The sequence below is a fragment of the Prunus mume genome, linkage group LG8 (genome assembly GCF_029339155.1).
Source record: "Prunus mume cultivar Tortuosa linkage group LG8, ASM2933915v1, whole genome shotgun sequence".
NCBI classification, from domain to species: domain Eukaryota; kingdom Viridiplantae; phylum Streptophyta; class Magnoliopsida; order Rosales; family Rosaceae; genus Prunus; species Prunus mume.
The window spans coordinates 6575007-6590420 of NC_142705.1; the positions used below are offsets into that span (position 1 = coordinate 6575007).

At 38.7% G+C, this 15414-nt stretch overlaps 5 protein-coding genes, 1 non-coding gene and 1 pseudogene across 9 annotated transcripts; 3 read left to right on the top strand and 4 right to left on the bottom strand.

Annotated features, from left to right (window-relative positions):
• The first annotated feature begins 1071 nt into the window (after nucleotides 1-1071).
• FD (Basic-leucine zipper (bZIP) transcription factor family protein) lies at nucleotides 1072-2692 on the top strand. 2 transcript variants are annotated; one of them, XM_089042267.1, is made up of 3 exons: nucleotides 1072-2077; nucleotides 2196-2273; nucleotides 2365-2692. In XM_089042267.1, the coding sequence occupies exons 1-3, from the start codon at nucleotides 1307-1309 to the stop codon at nucleotides 2434-2436; spliced, it is 921 nt and encodes a 306-aa protein (XP_088898393.1). In that variant the 5' UTR covers nucleotides 1072-1306; the 3' UTR covers nucleotides 2437-2692. The 2 variants fall into 2 exon arrangements, 1 of the variants encoding a protein (XP_088898393.1); XR_016122510.1 differs by having other exon boundaries at nucleotides 1076-2273; nucleotides 2378-2692.
• A 1458-nt stretch (nucleotides 2693-4150) lies between these two features.
• TRNAE-UUC (transfer RNA glutamic acid (anticodon UUC)) lies at nucleotides 4151-4222 on the top strand. Its single transcript has one exon. It is a non-coding gene; the product is annotated as a tRNA-Glu (tRNA).
• A 200-nt stretch (nucleotides 4223-4422) lies between these two features.
• On the bottom strand, nucleotides 4423-4966 carry LOC148914600 (RING/U-box superfamily protein). The gene has a single exon (XM_089042289.1). The coding sequence runs from the start codon at nucleotides 4932-4934 to the stop codon at nucleotides 4578-4580; it is 357 nt and encodes a 118-aa protein (XP_088898415.1). The 5' UTR covers nucleotides 4935-4966; the 3' UTR covers nucleotides 4423-4577.
• A 1167-nt stretch (nucleotides 4967-6133) lies between these two features.
• On the bottom strand, nucleotides 6134-7624 carry LOC107881728 (uncharacterized; annotated as a pseudogene). Its single transcript, XR_016122688.1, has 3 exons — nucleotides 7483-7624; nucleotides 7019-7197; nucleotides 6134-6899 (listed from the first exon to the last, which is right to left on the bottom strand). The product of XR_016122688.1 is annotated as an uncharacterized LOC107881728 (transcript).
• On the bottom strand, nucleotides 7453-9019 carry LOC103340400 (SKP1-like protein 1A). Its single transcript, XM_008243817.3, is given in 3 exon segments — nucleotides 7453-7762; nucleotides 7765-7918; nucleotides 8573-9019. Coding segments are annotated over 3 exon segments (471 nt in total). The 5' UTR covers nucleotides 8873-9019; the 3' UTR covers nucleotides 7453-7745.
• Nucleotides 9020-10805: 1786 nt separating this feature from the next.
• LOC103340399 (uncharacterized) lies at nucleotides 10806-12474 on the bottom strand. 2 transcript variants are annotated; one of them, XM_008243816.3, is made up of 4 exons: nucleotides 12301-12474; nucleotides 12139-12193; nucleotides 11621-11788; nucleotides 10806-11150 (listed from the first exon to the last, which is right to left on the bottom strand). In XM_008243816.3, exons 1-3 carry the CDS (start codon nucleotides 12399-12401, stop codon nucleotides 11669-11671), a joined length of 276 nt encoding a protein of 91 aa, XP_008242038.2. In that variant the 5' UTR covers nucleotides 12402-12474; the 3' UTR covers nucleotides 10806-11150; nucleotides 11621-11668. The 2 variants fall into 2 exon arrangements, with proteins under 2 accessions (XP_008242038.2, XP_008242037.2); XM_008243815.3 differs by lacking the exon at nucleotides 10806-11150 and having other exon boundaries at nucleotides 11294-11788; nucleotides 12301-12473.
• Nucleotides 12475-13037: 563 nt separating this feature from the next.
• LOC103340398 (Pentatricopeptide repeat (PPR) superfamily protein) lies at nucleotides 13038-15297 on the top strand. The gene has a single exon (XM_008243813.3). The coding sequence runs from the start codon at nucleotides 13152-13154 to the stop codon at nucleotides 14856-14858; it is 1707 nt and encodes a 568-aa protein (XP_008242035.2). The 5' UTR covers nucleotides 13038-13151; the 3' UTR covers nucleotides 14859-15297.
• Nucleotides 15298-15414: the final 117 nt, after the last annotated feature.

A 15414-nucleotide genomic window follows, 5' to 3' on the forward strand; every position in this document is an offset into this window, starting at 1 on the left:
ATTTTTCCACACTTCTTTTGTAGCCTCTTCATATAGGTTGAGACTCGAAATTGGAAATTACAATTTCATATCGGTTTTCATTTTAGTACCGTATGTGTCCTAATTAAGGATTTATAAGTAATTTTTTGATCAATTGAGAAATCCGGCCCTCGATGTTGAACAGGGGAATGCTAAAATTGCTAACATGAATTATATTGCTTAGCTTATTCACCAAGAAATCATATTGTAATTATAAGGAGAACGTATACACATGATCATGTTCATTTCATTTCCTTTCCTGATTTAAGCAAAGTTTGCAACATAAAATAAATACCAGAAACACTATTGACCTGGTGAGACACACACAGACAAACAGAACTACTGGCCAAAATAATGATTGCAGAGGAGATAAATTATCCATTCTCCAATTGAAACGAGTCGGGAGGAAAAGGGCACCAAGTAAGCCCACCTGCAAGTGCAGGAAATTATCCCATGAATAATACAGGTGTGTAAATCCTGTAAGTGGTTTCGACTAAAATATATATATATATATATATATATCTGGTAAGTGGTGGCTGTGGTGCAAATCAAAGTATTAAATATTAAACATTAAATAAATTGAGCTTCATAGGAATATCAAGGCACATAAAATATTATTTTCCAAATCAAAAAGTACATAAAATATCTATCAAACTGTCAACTGCGTAGCTCAGTATGAGTTTGATCACCAATTGCCCTTTCACTTTTATGTCGACGCTGCTGCCACCAAAAGTCTTTGGGGCCATACGTAACGTTTGCCATGTATGATAGAATCATATTTGCCAATAGTAACTCATTGTATATCTAATGCAAAATCCGAAAATCTAAACTCTTTTGCAACAAAAGATCAAAACTTTTTTCAATCTAGGGTTTAGATGCAAGCAGAATCTTCATGACAGAAGAGCCAAGATCATTTTCCCTTAAAACTACACTTGCCAAGATGACATTTTTGACTTGATTATAAGCTGAGGAGGCTGAAGTTTGTCTCTCCTTGGGAGACCCTTAACCAATTAAAAAAGGGAAAGTGAGAAAGAAATGGCCTCATTGCAGAAACACACACAGACAGAGAAAAAACTATATTTCCTTCCCAATAACAAGAGCTCCATGGCTGCAGCCTATTTTAGACATTACCAAATACCAATTGAGTCATTCTTGACCGAAAAAGGAAAAAAGACATAAACAATTGAGTCATTCACAAATACAGTGCCAAAAAGAACCAATCCCTCTCTCATTCAGCTCTTCTCTAAAAGCACAACTCTCTCTCTCTCTCTCTCTCTCTCTCTCTTCAATGTTGTCATCAACATCAACTGGCAGAGGTAGTAGTGACCAAACCAACTACAACACAACCAGCAACAACAGTACTAATACCCCAAAGAGAGTAGCTTCTTCATCCACCAACTCATCCTGGTCCTCATCATCCCCTTCCCCTTTTTCACAGCAACCCTTTTCCCTCCAAACCCCCCAGAGAACCATGGAAGAGGTTTGGAAAGACATCAATCTTGCCTCTCTCTCTGAGACCACCCCAAACAGGAGATCATCACTCCTTCACCACATTAATCTCCCTCATGGAACCCACGACCCAAATTTCAGAAATCTTCAAGACTTCCTTGCTAGACCCTTTTCCCACAATGAACCTCCAGTCAGCTTGGTCTCCACACCCACTGAGCAGGCCACTCTCAACAGCCCTGCCTCTCCTCCTCTGCCTCCACCAGGCCCTCCCCCTATTCTCAGCTTGACCAATTCTGGCTCTGATCACTTTCAGCTTTTCTATGTCTCTGACCCTCTTATTAGGCCTCCCTCCTCTGAGTTTCGTCCTCATCACCATCAGTCTAACCCCAACAACATTTCTAGTAGTGTTTCTAATTCTTTCAGTGCTTCCGCATTTGAGAGCTTGGCTGCTTCCTCTTCTGGCTTGCCTTCTTTTGGGAAGAGAGCATTCCCTGACTCTGATCATAGCAACTCGGGAGGAGATCGAAGACATAATCGCATGATCAAGAACAGAGAATCTGCTGCTCGATCTAGAGCCAGGAAGCAGGAATGTATCTGTCTAATAATCCCAGTTTGTTATTTATATAAACTTTGTATCTGTTCTTTATTTTTTTAGTCTTGCTTTTTTTGTGTTCTGGACTGAGTCTTTTGCTTTTTGTGTTTTTATGATTTCTGGTTGGTACCAACAGGCTTACACAAATGAGTTGGAGCTAGAAGTTGCACATTTGATGGAAGAAAATTCAAGACTCAAAAGGCAGCAAGAACAGGTAGGAAAGCAGTCTTAGTTTGTCCTTATTACAAGCAAAACTACTGCTTCCAAAAAAAGTTATTTTCTTTGACTTGTTTATATATATGCAGTTATGTTTTGCAGCAGCTTCTCAACAACCCAAAAAGCACAATCTTCATCGATCCTCAACAGCTCCATTTTGAAAAACCTCAGTGCATTGCTTTTTTTTCTTTTTTCTTTTTTCTTTTTTCTTCCGAGGTCCTCCTTTTGATTTTGAGTTATAAGAGCCGGACCCATGGGTGCTTCAATATTTTGTGGTGATATTTAGGTGGTGAAATGAATGTATCTTTTTCTACAAGTTTTAGGCTTAGAAATATTATAACAACGACTTTCAAATTTCAATGTATGTATGCAGAAAAAGAAGAAAAAAAAATTCCCAACAAGAAGGAACTTAATTTTGGTGGGTCTTGTTTATTTTGTTCGTATTCATCCCTTTTTTCCTTCGCTTTCGTTGACATTAAATTGTTTTCCCCTCATTTTCTTGAAACCAATTCTCCATTTTCATGGAAAAAACCCCCCCATAGTGAACTGTTTGAAGGGTAAGTGGGAATCATAGCAAGGACAATTTATAGGATGCCTAGAACATGTATAGAGTTGAATAACTTTTCACCTGGCCAATTGCTTTCTGCATTTTCTTATCTCTTATCCCAAGTCTTTAGTCACCCCATCGGCGTAGCCACATGCAGAAGCTATACTTTTTCTTTGCTATGGCAGGCAGCCATTAATGTCCTACGTTGTCGGCTATAAGGGTATATCTTGGTCATGGAGATGATTACTTGCCATGCCCCTATAGGACGGTTTAAAAGAAGCAATCATGATAATGTGGGAAAAAGTTACCGACCCTTAATTGCAGCTTAGCAAGTTAATCAAGTGATTATGCCTGCGATTAACTTTTGGAAAGTGGGAAGTTTTGTTTTTAGCTTTTGTTTATCATGTTTTGGACTGATGTGGAGATTGATGTCGGCGGGTCAGGACAAAGGTAAATACATGACCCTCCTCCTTGCAAGACACTTGTCAGATTAGGAGTTCCAAGTTCTATTTATGGTTTGAGAAGGTTTCTAGTTCCAAATAGGGATAGGGGGGAAAACGGTGGATGAAGTGTAAACAATTGATAAGTTTTTAGCCTACGAAACATGTAGGACAAGTATAATGCCCATCATAGAGTTGTCTTTTAATTGTGTTAGTAAGATTGATGTTTATTTAAATTGATTTTTTTTTTTCATTTTAAAAGTCATATTATTTTATTTTTATGGTATTTAATTATTTCAAAATATAAAATAACTAATTTCCCCTCATATTTAATGGTAAATTGAATTAAATATTGATATTTATATGGCAGGGGAAATTGGAGATAAAAATTAGTTTGTGAACTTAATTTTCCTAAAAGAAAAAAAAATTGATGGTGCAAATTGAAAGTAGCATACAAGTTCAGAGGGCAAATCAACACTCAACCCTTAAATTTATAGGACAGTTTGGTAGATATTCGTTACACACTTCTTTGTTTGTTTGCAAGGTGCGAGGGAGGCTCCACCTTATATGTTTGTCTCTCCACTTCTTTGTTGGTTTGCAAGATGTAAAGTGTGATTGAACCTACTTGTCTGTTTGTGTTTGAAACTTTAAATTTTCCAAGTCAATCTGTCTAAAGATATATTGATGGTACTTGGGATAGTTTAAATAAAGAGACAAGTTCGGTCTCTCGTCGATAGTCAAGGAAACAAGTTTGTGAGTATTAATCTACAAACAACAGAGAAAACTCAAAAGAATAAATATGGTCTGAAAACATTTTTATACGAAAAGCTTGAGCAGTGAATACAGATTTCCAATATTAGTATTTTTGTGCTACAATTTAACATCAAATCCGTTGTCGTCCAGCGGTTAGGATATCTGGCTTTCACCCAGGAGACCCGGGTTCGATTCCCGGCAACGGAAGTTTTTGCTTTTTAAGCACTCAGTTCATCTGGGCCTCTAATTGGGCCGCACCCATCTGATTGTTTATGCAGAATGGATGGAAATTTCGACCAACCCAAGGTCTCATTCAAATGTGCACTGTTTTATTTTTGAAATTTTCTTTCCAAATGCAAGTAAATTAAAGAAAGAAATGTTGTGTGTTTGATTCAAAAGACGCAGGCTTGAGTTGGATCTGTTGATAGTCTCCTTGATTGTTTTTAAAACATTTACACATCCACTCACGGTTGTGAGATTTTGGTTTCACTCAATGTTCCTGTGGTTTGCCATTGCCATGCAAATTTAACACTACCAGCAAACATCAAGTGGAATTCACAACTTAGAACCCAGATATATGAAAAGAAGAAAAATACAACATCATCTCCTCAGTCAGCAACTCCACCACCTGAGACTTGTTCCCTCCCACCGGAAACCGGCACAGCGGGCAGGTCGTCCGGCATGCGTCGAACCACTTATCAACACACACCTTGTGAAACTCATGCAGGCAAGGGAGACTTCTCACGTCCTCACCCTCCACCAATCTTGACAAACACACACAACAAAACTCCTCCTCAACTATCTTCCCACCCTCTGATTCAATCACCTCATAGCAACATGGGGCTGCCTTAAAACTTGTCTGTCCTAAAAGCGGACTGAAGAAATTGTAGATGAAGGAGGCTGCCCTATTGAGAACCATTTGGGTTTGTTAATGAAGGATTAGATTGGCATTTGAACAAGGTGAGTTTATAGTTGGAGAAAACAGAATGTGGTCAGCAGTTTTGCGTGGGTTGGAAGGGTTGATATGTTAAGGAACAATTTCTCAAAGGAACAGCACAAGGCAGTTACACCTAAAGAGAGTGTTACTCTTGACCTTTCTTAATTTTATTAATCACAGAGGTATATTATTCTAAAACCTTAAATACTTTGGTTTTCTTGCTTCCCTATGTTGCTTCATTTTCTACTTATAACAAATGATACCTTAAAAATATTAAGGTAATGCTAATCAGCGTTGATGGCAAATAATTAGTATTATTTTATTTTTATTTTTTCTGGTGAGCCAGGGGATTTATGGCAGAGGGTAACATTGCGATGTAAACTTGCAACCGAACGAATGTCAGGGTCAAACAAACTGCTTGCTTGTCAAGTCAGGAGGTAAATTGATGTCTCATACCAGACTACTTGGTCAAGTGGTAACCTTTGAAGACCAGAATGAATTGGATGACGTGTTTAAAAACAGAAGAGATGCCTCCTTCAACTTCAAACAATAATTCCAGAAAATCACAGCATTTCTTCCAAAAGAAAATAACAGTAATTCCAGGGCTAATTAGAATTTGGACTAGTTGCTTAGGTATCCTTGCAAAATGTAAGGTGTCTCAAGGCCTGGATTTCTAACCGGGCGATGGTACGGATGGTTTAAAGGGTAAGGTAGAGCTACTCTGTCATGTAGGTCAAGGAGAGCTACTTATAAGATTTATATATGCAGACACATAAATAGGTCTCAAGTCTTTATCATTCTAATTAATGGATTTTCATCCAACAGCTTAAAACAAGCTGTGTTTTGACACAAACATATTAGAACCAGGAGAGACTCCGAGGAAGTAAAACATAACCGCAAGGGCAGGGAGAGTGAAGCTGAAGTAAGAGATGTGGGTGGTGGTGACATAGAAGATAACCAGCTAACAATCTTAAATGGTCTCTTAAGAAACAAATAGAAGTCTTAGTTCTAATTCCCACATCGAGCTGGTAGAACCTAGGCACCCAAACATAGCACAGGCAAATGCGAGCCTGTGAAGGCTCAACTGAAAGCAAAAGCCATTAAAAAAACATTTTAGACAACAGACAACCCTAACCTTTTAACACAAGCTAATAACAGGGAAAAAAAAGACATAGCAGCCATGGAAATGAAAAATGAATTTATTCAACCAAACAATAAAATTAATGAAAGCTCTTAGTATAATTTTTCATCTTGGAAAAAATTTCAAAGAACATCCCTAGCAGAATTCCTCTCAGATCATAAAGCACAGAATCATTTGAAAGGTATCACGTAACAAGCCATTCATGAATTCCTCAGGCACTTCCTCACAAATGGAATAAGAATTCACTTTAAGAAAAGTTAGTGATGTGACCTTCCATCCATCTCCTAACAATGAAGAAACCAGTTCAACAAAAAGCTTGAAAAGGAGACGCATTAGAATTTGCAGTATACCCCACAATTGTAACTCACTTTGTGACAATACCATGAGTCTCAAAATTCAACCTAATGACTGCCTCCTTGATCTGCCTCGTGTTTGACGGACTATTTCACAGCATCTTCAGGTTTTAATGTATCATCGGCCTCAAGGGTCTTCCCATCTGTTGGTACTAAGCAAGGAATCCCATCCTTTATCTATCAAATAATCAGTACAGGAAAGAATCATATAAGATATCAGCTATACAGCACAAAAACATACAGAAAAGACAAATTTTTTTACAATCATTCATGTTCAGATCAACAGATAACCTCTATCAATCATTCATGTTCAGTGATGGATACTTCAAAGCAAACTAGGAGGAAAAAGAAAAGAAAAAAAACTCAATTGCTGCTTCAAAATTGGACTTGGAACTCAAAGGAAAGGAGACACCAAGTGCATCACTGATTAGGGAATTCGTATCCTCCCAAAACCTACCAAATAACCCACAAACAAGCCAATTTAACCAACAATTACCCAAAAAAAAAACCATGTTATAAATTTTATAAATAAAAAACGAGAATAATAGAAAATAGAGAGATGGGCATTTGACCTTAGAGGTTGTTTGGAAAGCGGGCAGACGAGTATCTAAGAGATGGTCTTGCTGAGTCCAGACCCAGCAGCATCCTTGAGAAGTTTAATGCTTCCTCTCACCATTTCATTTCTCTAACTCAGGTTTCTGTTGGGTTTTCTTTTCTGAGCTGAACTCCCTTCTCGCCACGCACCGTTTTCCTGAAAGCACAAACAAAACCCACGAACCTGACGTCATGGTTTAGAATGCCGTCACTGCCTGCTTCCAACAGAAGCAGCAGCTCTCTGCGACTGTTGCCTGATATCCATGCTAAAGCAAAGAGAGGAATATCGATATGATCCCACCTTTTTTAAATATAATTTTCATGTGTAATTTGATGAGAACATAAATTAATCTTGTTTTAGATAGATCAATATAAAACAAATACCAGAAAACCTGAATAATTAAACATGTAGTAAGAAATAAAATGGAATTTTATTACATACCAGACATATATTACACACTCGAGTCTTCAAGGCCAAAGGTACTAGCGCTGATACCAGCTATGCACACACACGTCTTATGGGGAATTATGTTTACAAGAGAGGGTTTACAAAAGAGAAACTAAATGCAGATGAGGTCGAAATCTATGAATGTAAAACCCTCAAGAGAATGATAACAAGTCAGTTGATTAACTATACTACATGATAGGGCATGGAACTGTTTTCAGTTCCAAGTTCCAACTAAAGAAACAACACCGCCAAGAACTTCATTCAAATGCCCACGGTTCTCACGGCGAACTTCCTCCTCCTCCTCCGGGGTGAACTGGTCCTTTAGATTGAAGGTCTTTCGGATCTCTGCCGGATTCTTCCCCTTGATCATGTCTGCAATACGCTGGCATGTCAGGTCCAGCAGGCTCTTGATGTTCAAGAAGTTAGCAGCCTGTGAACCGAAATTGCAACATGTTAGAAAAACAACATATCAAATTACTGTAATTTCTGAACAAGAATAGACGTAACATCCAATATCCATAATCCATTTATTCTGACCATATTATCACCACAAACTAGACAATAACGTTACATAATAATCTAGTTAAGTATTATCAATACTAACACATCACAGATGTTACAGAAAGAGACACATTTTCATACTACCGAACTTTAGAAGGCAACAAAATTTCAATATGAAGCTATTGTATCTTTATCTCAATTCAACAGACGCACACACAAACTTGAAGTAGAAGCTATGCAGGCACAAAATTTCATCATCAAGACATCGCATCAGTAAAGAAAACACAGCATAAACCAACTCGAAAACGTAAAAACTCCCAAATCAAACACCTAACAAAAAGCTCAATCAATTTAATCGTAGCATCACCAATCAACCATCATAGAAAACATCTGATAGAGTAAAAACCTACCTTTAACAAAAGAAACATATCCAAAATTTAAACAAAATTGAACCAAATCCCTAATTCGGAAACAGCCAGCCCCAATTTTCGAAACCCTATACTATACTTAAAGTTTAAACAAAACAATCGCCCGCCACCAAGAAGAGAATCGCTATTAGGGTTAAGATAGGGTTTTAACGTACAAGAATGAGATCAAATATGGTTTCCTGATTAACATCGTCGAGAAAGTCCTGATCCCAAGCCCTGAGATCGTACTCGGTGATCTTCGAATCAGGCTTAGCAGCGTCGGCGTGCTTCTTGCAGTACACGATGACCTTGGCCAAGATATTGCCCTTCACGTTGGGTACAGGAATGCATTCGTCGGCGCAATCGTCCTCGATCATATACTTGATGATCTGCGACTCGCGAGCCACCGTCTCGTCAACCTCGAAAAGTGCGGGATCAGAGCTCTTCAGGGTGATCCTCTTCGACGGCGACGACATTATGGTGATGACGGCTGATGGGTTTCCAAACGACACCGCTTTTCGATATCTCTAGAAAACTCGAAGGCGAAAGAGAAGCGCTATGTTTCTGGTTGGTCCGTACGTGAATTTGCTTTCGCGCGCCATCAATCCTATTGTTGAGGATCTTTTAAGAGACATTAGGGTCTCCTACTTAATATTTTTTGACATCCAAACCGTCCATTTTTCTTTTTTTTCATTTTTTTTTTTCAGACATATCTTCATTCATAAATAACCATTCTAAACAAAATGTAAATTAAAAATTATTAAAATATTTAATGGAAATCAACAAAATAGACCAACACAATATTTCAATAAAAACTATAATAATAACCCTCTAACGGTAGACGAACTTTATCTTGAATGTCAATTGAATTGAGTCTTGCAATATTTTTTATAGGCAATTACATCCGTTAACTAACAAGTAGTTGCAATTAAATCATACCATGACAAAATCCGTGGAGTTTGACCATGTAAATGGCACGTGATGTTGTCGTTAAGGGTATATTGGACTTTTAGGCAGGCATGACTGAATTTCTCTTCTTCCATACGGTGGGCAAGAAGAGGTGGTTATTCTTTGAGAGGATGAAGAAAGAGTCGTGGAGTTTTGAGGTGGAAGTTCTTGGGGTCTGCCTTCAAGTTTGGGCCGCTGAATCTGCATCTTTCGTTCAATGACGATGTGATCTTCAAGATAGTTTTGTTGCTCAGCGTCTGTTTCTTCTACCTTCTTGTTGTCAGGAGCTTCTATAATGAGGAGTTAAAGTGAGGAGGTTATTTGAGGAGACCGATCCGACCGTCAAAACATTTAAAATATTTAAGTCTCATGATTTTTTACATTTGTTGATGGTGATATTTAACCTCCTCAAATAACCTCCTCACTTTAAGCCCTCATTATAACCTTTCCGCTTGTTGTCAAGGGTTTATACCTGAAATTTTCCACTTGGGCCTCACAAGAAATGATGTGGCATAAGTGTATCTGACCACATTTGTGGCCCAAATAGTGAACCCCGAGCCCAAGACGAGGATGGTCGAGCTTTGAAGCCCACCTTCGTGGTACAATGGACTTGGCCCAACAATCAGAGATCATAGGCCGTGAGCTCGGTTCGTAACAGCTTGGTTGAAACCTATTATAATTATGAATTGGAAGGGGGTGTGTGCCCAAATCCAAAAGGTACAAGAAAATTTTACCTGCCCTAGGATACAAGCGATTATGAACTAATGGTCATTGTCATGTGTTTTAACTTTTCGACATGACAAATGTGTGATAAGTTTGGAATACTGATGGCATCCTGTTACATATAAGTTCTTCTTGGCATCCTGTTACATATAAGTTCTTCTCCAAAGGTACACACCTCTTTCATTGAAGATTGCATGGTATAAAAAGCAAAACAAGTCTGCTGACTATCTAGCTAATTTGGGGCATGTTTTATCCTTTTATGAGTCATGAAGAGCCCAAGATAGGGCTATGCTTTGTTAGTTTTTTCTTTTTTGGTGAAGAAGAATACTCTCTCTCTCTCTCTCTCTCTCTCCAAGAATCACTTTATTTTATAGTTGGCTTTTATCCAAAGGGCGCAAAAGCTTGCTCTGCGTGCGTACCAAGAGTTTCTTGGCGTTTCAGCAGTTGGACAACTCATAAATTGCGTAGAGAGTCAACTTGAGAGCAAAATTGGATAAGGGCAAACTAGATGAGGAAATTGAAGTTGAAGGAATGAAAAATCATTCATTACTTTTCAAAAATTTACACACTAGTAAGTGTCAAACAAATGCTACTTAACATTTGGACACGTCGCTTAGGTATTGTTGGAAAATGAATGTAAGGTGTTTCAAGGCTTGGATTTCTAACTGGGCAACGGTACAGATAGTTTAAAGGGTAAGGGAGGAGGAGAGCTACGCTGTCATGTAGGCCAAGGAGAGCTACGTATGTAATGTATCATGTATGTACTATATAGAATAGATTTCATGCATACAGGGCAGATTTAGGTTTTAAGTCTATCATAAAATCATTTGATTTTCATCCAACAGCTTAAAACATGATGTGTTTTGTCTGACACAAGCATAATAGAGCTAGGAGAGACTCTGATGAAGTAAAGTAGACATTTTCATAACCGCAAGGGCCGGGACTCGGGAGAGTGAAGCTGAAGCAAGCGAGGTGTGGGTGGGGTGTGACAGAAGATAACCAGCTACCATAGCAACCTTATATGTCTCTCAGAAACGAATACAAGTCTTCTTAGTCTTAATTCCCACACCTAGCTGGTAAAACCTAGACACCAAAACATAGCACATAGAAATGCGAGTCTGTGAAAGATCAACCAAAAGCAAAAGCCATTGGAAAGCATTTTAGACAACAGATAAACCTTTCATCCTTTTAACAGCAGCTAATAACAGAGATTAACACATGGCAGCCATGGAAATGATAAATGAATTATTCAGCCAAACAATAATATTCATGACAGGCAGCTCTTAGTATAATTTTTCATCTTGGAAGAAATCTCCCAGAGCATCCCTAACAGAATTCCTCTCAGATAATAAAGCACAGAAATCATTCGTAAGTTATCGGGTCACAAGCCATACAAAATTCCTCAGGCAATTTCCTCACAAATGGAATAAGAATTCACTTTAAGAAAATTTAATCATGTGACCTTTCCATCTGCTTACTATTAATGAAGAACTCAGTTCAACAAAAAAGCTTTTAAAAGGAGACACATATGAGAATTTGCAATTGTAACTCACTTTGTGACAATACCACAAGTCTCAAAATTCAACCTAGTGACGGACTCCTCAATTTGCCTCGTGTTCGGCTGATGATGTCACAGCATCTTCGGGTTTTATTGTTTCATCGGCCTCAAGGTCAAGGGCCTTGCCGTCTGTTGGTACTAAGCATGGAATCCCATCCTTTATCTATCAAATGATCAGTACAAGAAAGAATCATACAGGACATCAGCTATAAAGGCAAAACATATAGAAAATATGAAATGTTTGACGATCATTCACGCTCAACTCTGAAGATAACCTCTAGCAAAGTAAAAGAGCCTTATCAATTCTCACAGAGACAATAGGGTCTTTTAATGTAAATTATTCCCATGTTGCATAAACTCAACAAAAACCAAATAGACAGAATTTATGCAGCCCTGTGATTGTTACTTCAGAGAAAACTGGATTTACCAAAATTTTCAGCATAATGGTTAACTGAAGTGAAACCAACAACAAAAAAACTCAATTGCTGCTTCAAAATTAGAATTGGAACTCACAGGAAAGGAGACACCAATTGAATCACTAACAAGGGAATTCGTTTCCTCACAAAACCTACCAAATAACCCACAAACAAGCCAATTTAATCAACTAAAATTACCACACAAAAAACAAAATATAAAAAATGAGAAGAATAGAAAATAGAGAGATGAGCATTTGACCTTAGAGGTTGTTTGGAAAGCGGGCAGACGAGGATCTCAGAGAGGGTCTTGCTGAGTCCAGACCCAGCATCCTTGAGAAGTTTAATGCTTCCTCTCACCATTTCATTTCTCTCAACTCCGTTTTTCTTTTCTGAGCCAACCTCCCTCTCGAGTCTGGAGAGGCTCTCCCTAAAGACGCATTACCCCTCCTTGCTACGCACCGTTTTGGTGAAAGCACAAAGGGTAAATTACTCAAATGGTCCTTAAATTTAAACTCAATTTATATTTTGGTCCCTCAATTAAATTATTCATTCAAATGATCCATCAACTCTATATTAATCGCCTCATTGATCCTACCGTTACATTATGTTAATGTTGCCGTCAAATGTAAGTGTAAAACCGTCCATAATAATCCTATATTCCCCAAATATGTGATAAAGTAGTGATATATAGTGATACAGTAGTGATAAAGGAATGATACATAGGTCAAAAGTCTTATTTATCCCCACAAATATAGTATATGCTGCTCACATGACTAAATTTAACAGAAAATGTAACATTGGGACCAAGGGGCTGATTAATAAAAAGTTAGTGGACCATTTGAACAATTAATTTAGATTAGGAACCAAAATGTAAATCGAATACAAATTTGAGGACTATTTAAGTAATTTACCCAAGTACAAACAAAACCCGTGAACCTGACGTCATGGTTTAAAACGCCGCGTTTTGGTCCAATGAAACTCACTGCCCGCCTCCAAAAGAAGCAGCAGCCTGAAAGCCACGCTAAAGCAAAGAGAAGATTGCCAATGTGCGTTAATGGCGAAAACCCAGTGGAGTTCGGAACGATTCGTTCGACACCCTATCCCTATTGAATGGCAAGGATTTCAAGACGAGAACTTTTTCCCTTCAGGAGCTCCATTTTCAGACATCTCTCTTATAACCCATCAAAACCCAATCTTTCTGTATCATCCTCCCCATTTTGCTCTTCTTCTTCTTCGTTCCAACCCTCCCTTAACCGCCATATTTTTTCGCTTCTCGATGCGTGTAAGAATTTGATCCAGATCACCCAAATCCATGCCCATTTGATCACACGGGGTCTTTTCGATTCGTTTTGGGCCAGAAAGTTGCTTAAGAGCTATTCTGATTTCAGAGATGTCGATTATGTAATATTGATCTTCAGGTACATTGATTTTCCTGGTACTTTTTGCGTCAATACGGTAATTAAAGCGTACTCAGTTAGTTCAGTGCCCGACCAAGCTTTGGTGGTCTATTTCGAATGGATGAGAAATGGATTTGCTCCCACTAGCTATACTTTTGTGCCCCTTGTTGGGTCTTGTGCTAAAATGGGTTCTGTTGAATCTGGGAGAAAATGCCATGGGCAGGTGGTTAAGCATGGGCTTGACTCTGTGCTGCAAGTGCAGAACTCTTTGATTCACATGTATTGTAGTAGTGAGAAAGTTGAGCTTGCTAGAATGGTGTTCGATGAAATGTCCGAAAGGGACCTGGTATCCTGGAATACAATTCTCGACGGCTATGCTAGATTCGGTGATTTGGACGTTGCTCATAGATTGTTTGATGAAATGCCAGAGAGAAATGTGGTATCTTGGAATGTTATGCTTGGTGGGTATTGGAAGGGTGGGAAGCCGGGGTGTGCATTGAAGCTGTTTAGGAAAATGATGGGCATGGAATTGAAGGGGAACAGCACTACCATGGCGAATATGCTTGCGGCATGTGGTCGGTCGGCTAGACTGAATGAAGGAAGATCAGTTCATGGATATTTAATTAGGAAATTATTTGAGTTTAACATAGTGGTCAGCACAGCTTTGATTGATATGTATTGTAAATGCAAAAGGGTGGAAGTGGCGTGCAGAGTATTTGAGAGCATGGCGAATAGGAACCTGGTTTGCTGGAATGCAATGATTTTGGGGCATTGCATCCATGGAAATCCTAAAGATGGACTTAACCTATATAGAGAAATGGTGGGGAGAATGAAATCAAAAGATGGTGAAACCATCCCTGCAAAGGGGAGTTCGAGGCCAGATGATGATGGAGGAGGAATTATCCCAGATGAAATTACATTCATAGGCGTTCTTTGTGCGTGTGCCCGTACTGGACTTGTAAGAGAAGCCGCAGATTACTTCGGCCAAATGATTAATGTATTCTGCGTAAAGCCCAAGTTTGCACACTATTGGTGCATGGCTAATGCTTTTGCTGGTGCGGGGCTTATCCAGGAGGCAGAGGAAATAATTAAGAACATGCCAGAGATTGCTGAGGACTTGTCATCGGAATCTTTGGCATGGGCTAATTTGCTTGGTTCATGTCGTTTTCAAGGAGGTATCACAATGGGAGAACAAATTGCAAAGTCCCTCATTGACAAGGAACCTGAAAACATTGCATACTATCGCTTGCTGCTGAACGTCTATGCTGTGGCATGTCGATGGGAGGATGTTGCTTGGGTGAAAGAGATGATGAAAGAAAAAAAGGTTGGAAGAATGCCTGGATGCAATCTTGTGGAGTTGAATGAAATTGTCCATAATTTCAGAGTTGGTCGACATTGGCAGGAGAATTGTGCATTATGATGAATGAGTGGCTAAGAAGTTGAGCTTGTTTAATGTTGAGTTTTAACAGCAATGACTACAGACACACAAGCGAATAAGAGGGTAAATGCTGGGCACGGCCTGAGCCAAAGCAGCCGTGTGATCCCTCCTTCTAACGAGATGGGGAATGCTCAGATGAAAATTGAGTTTCTGTAAGAGAGAGGTATCAATGAATAGCTCAGACAAGAAAAAACAAACGTTAATCAATGGATTCTTCTTTTGGGTACAGGGATATTAAGTGATTTTGTATTTGTAATGAAAGCGTTGCTTTCAATCATTTTCTTCTTTTTCGGGTCTCTAGTCAAAATATTTTTTTGGTTAAAAGTGTAGTGTGGTCCTCTTTTTCTTTTAGGTTAGATTCTTTGTTCCTTATTTCTATGGGGGTTGACATTCTTAACAAAGCTACGGAAATTTTTTCTAACTTTTTGTGGCATTCTGTCTGTCATCAAGTCACTGGTTTTGATAAGTTCCCAAAAATCCATGGACAGCATACATAACAGTTGCGCTCCAATGAAAATCTCCCTTTTCAGCTAGAGAA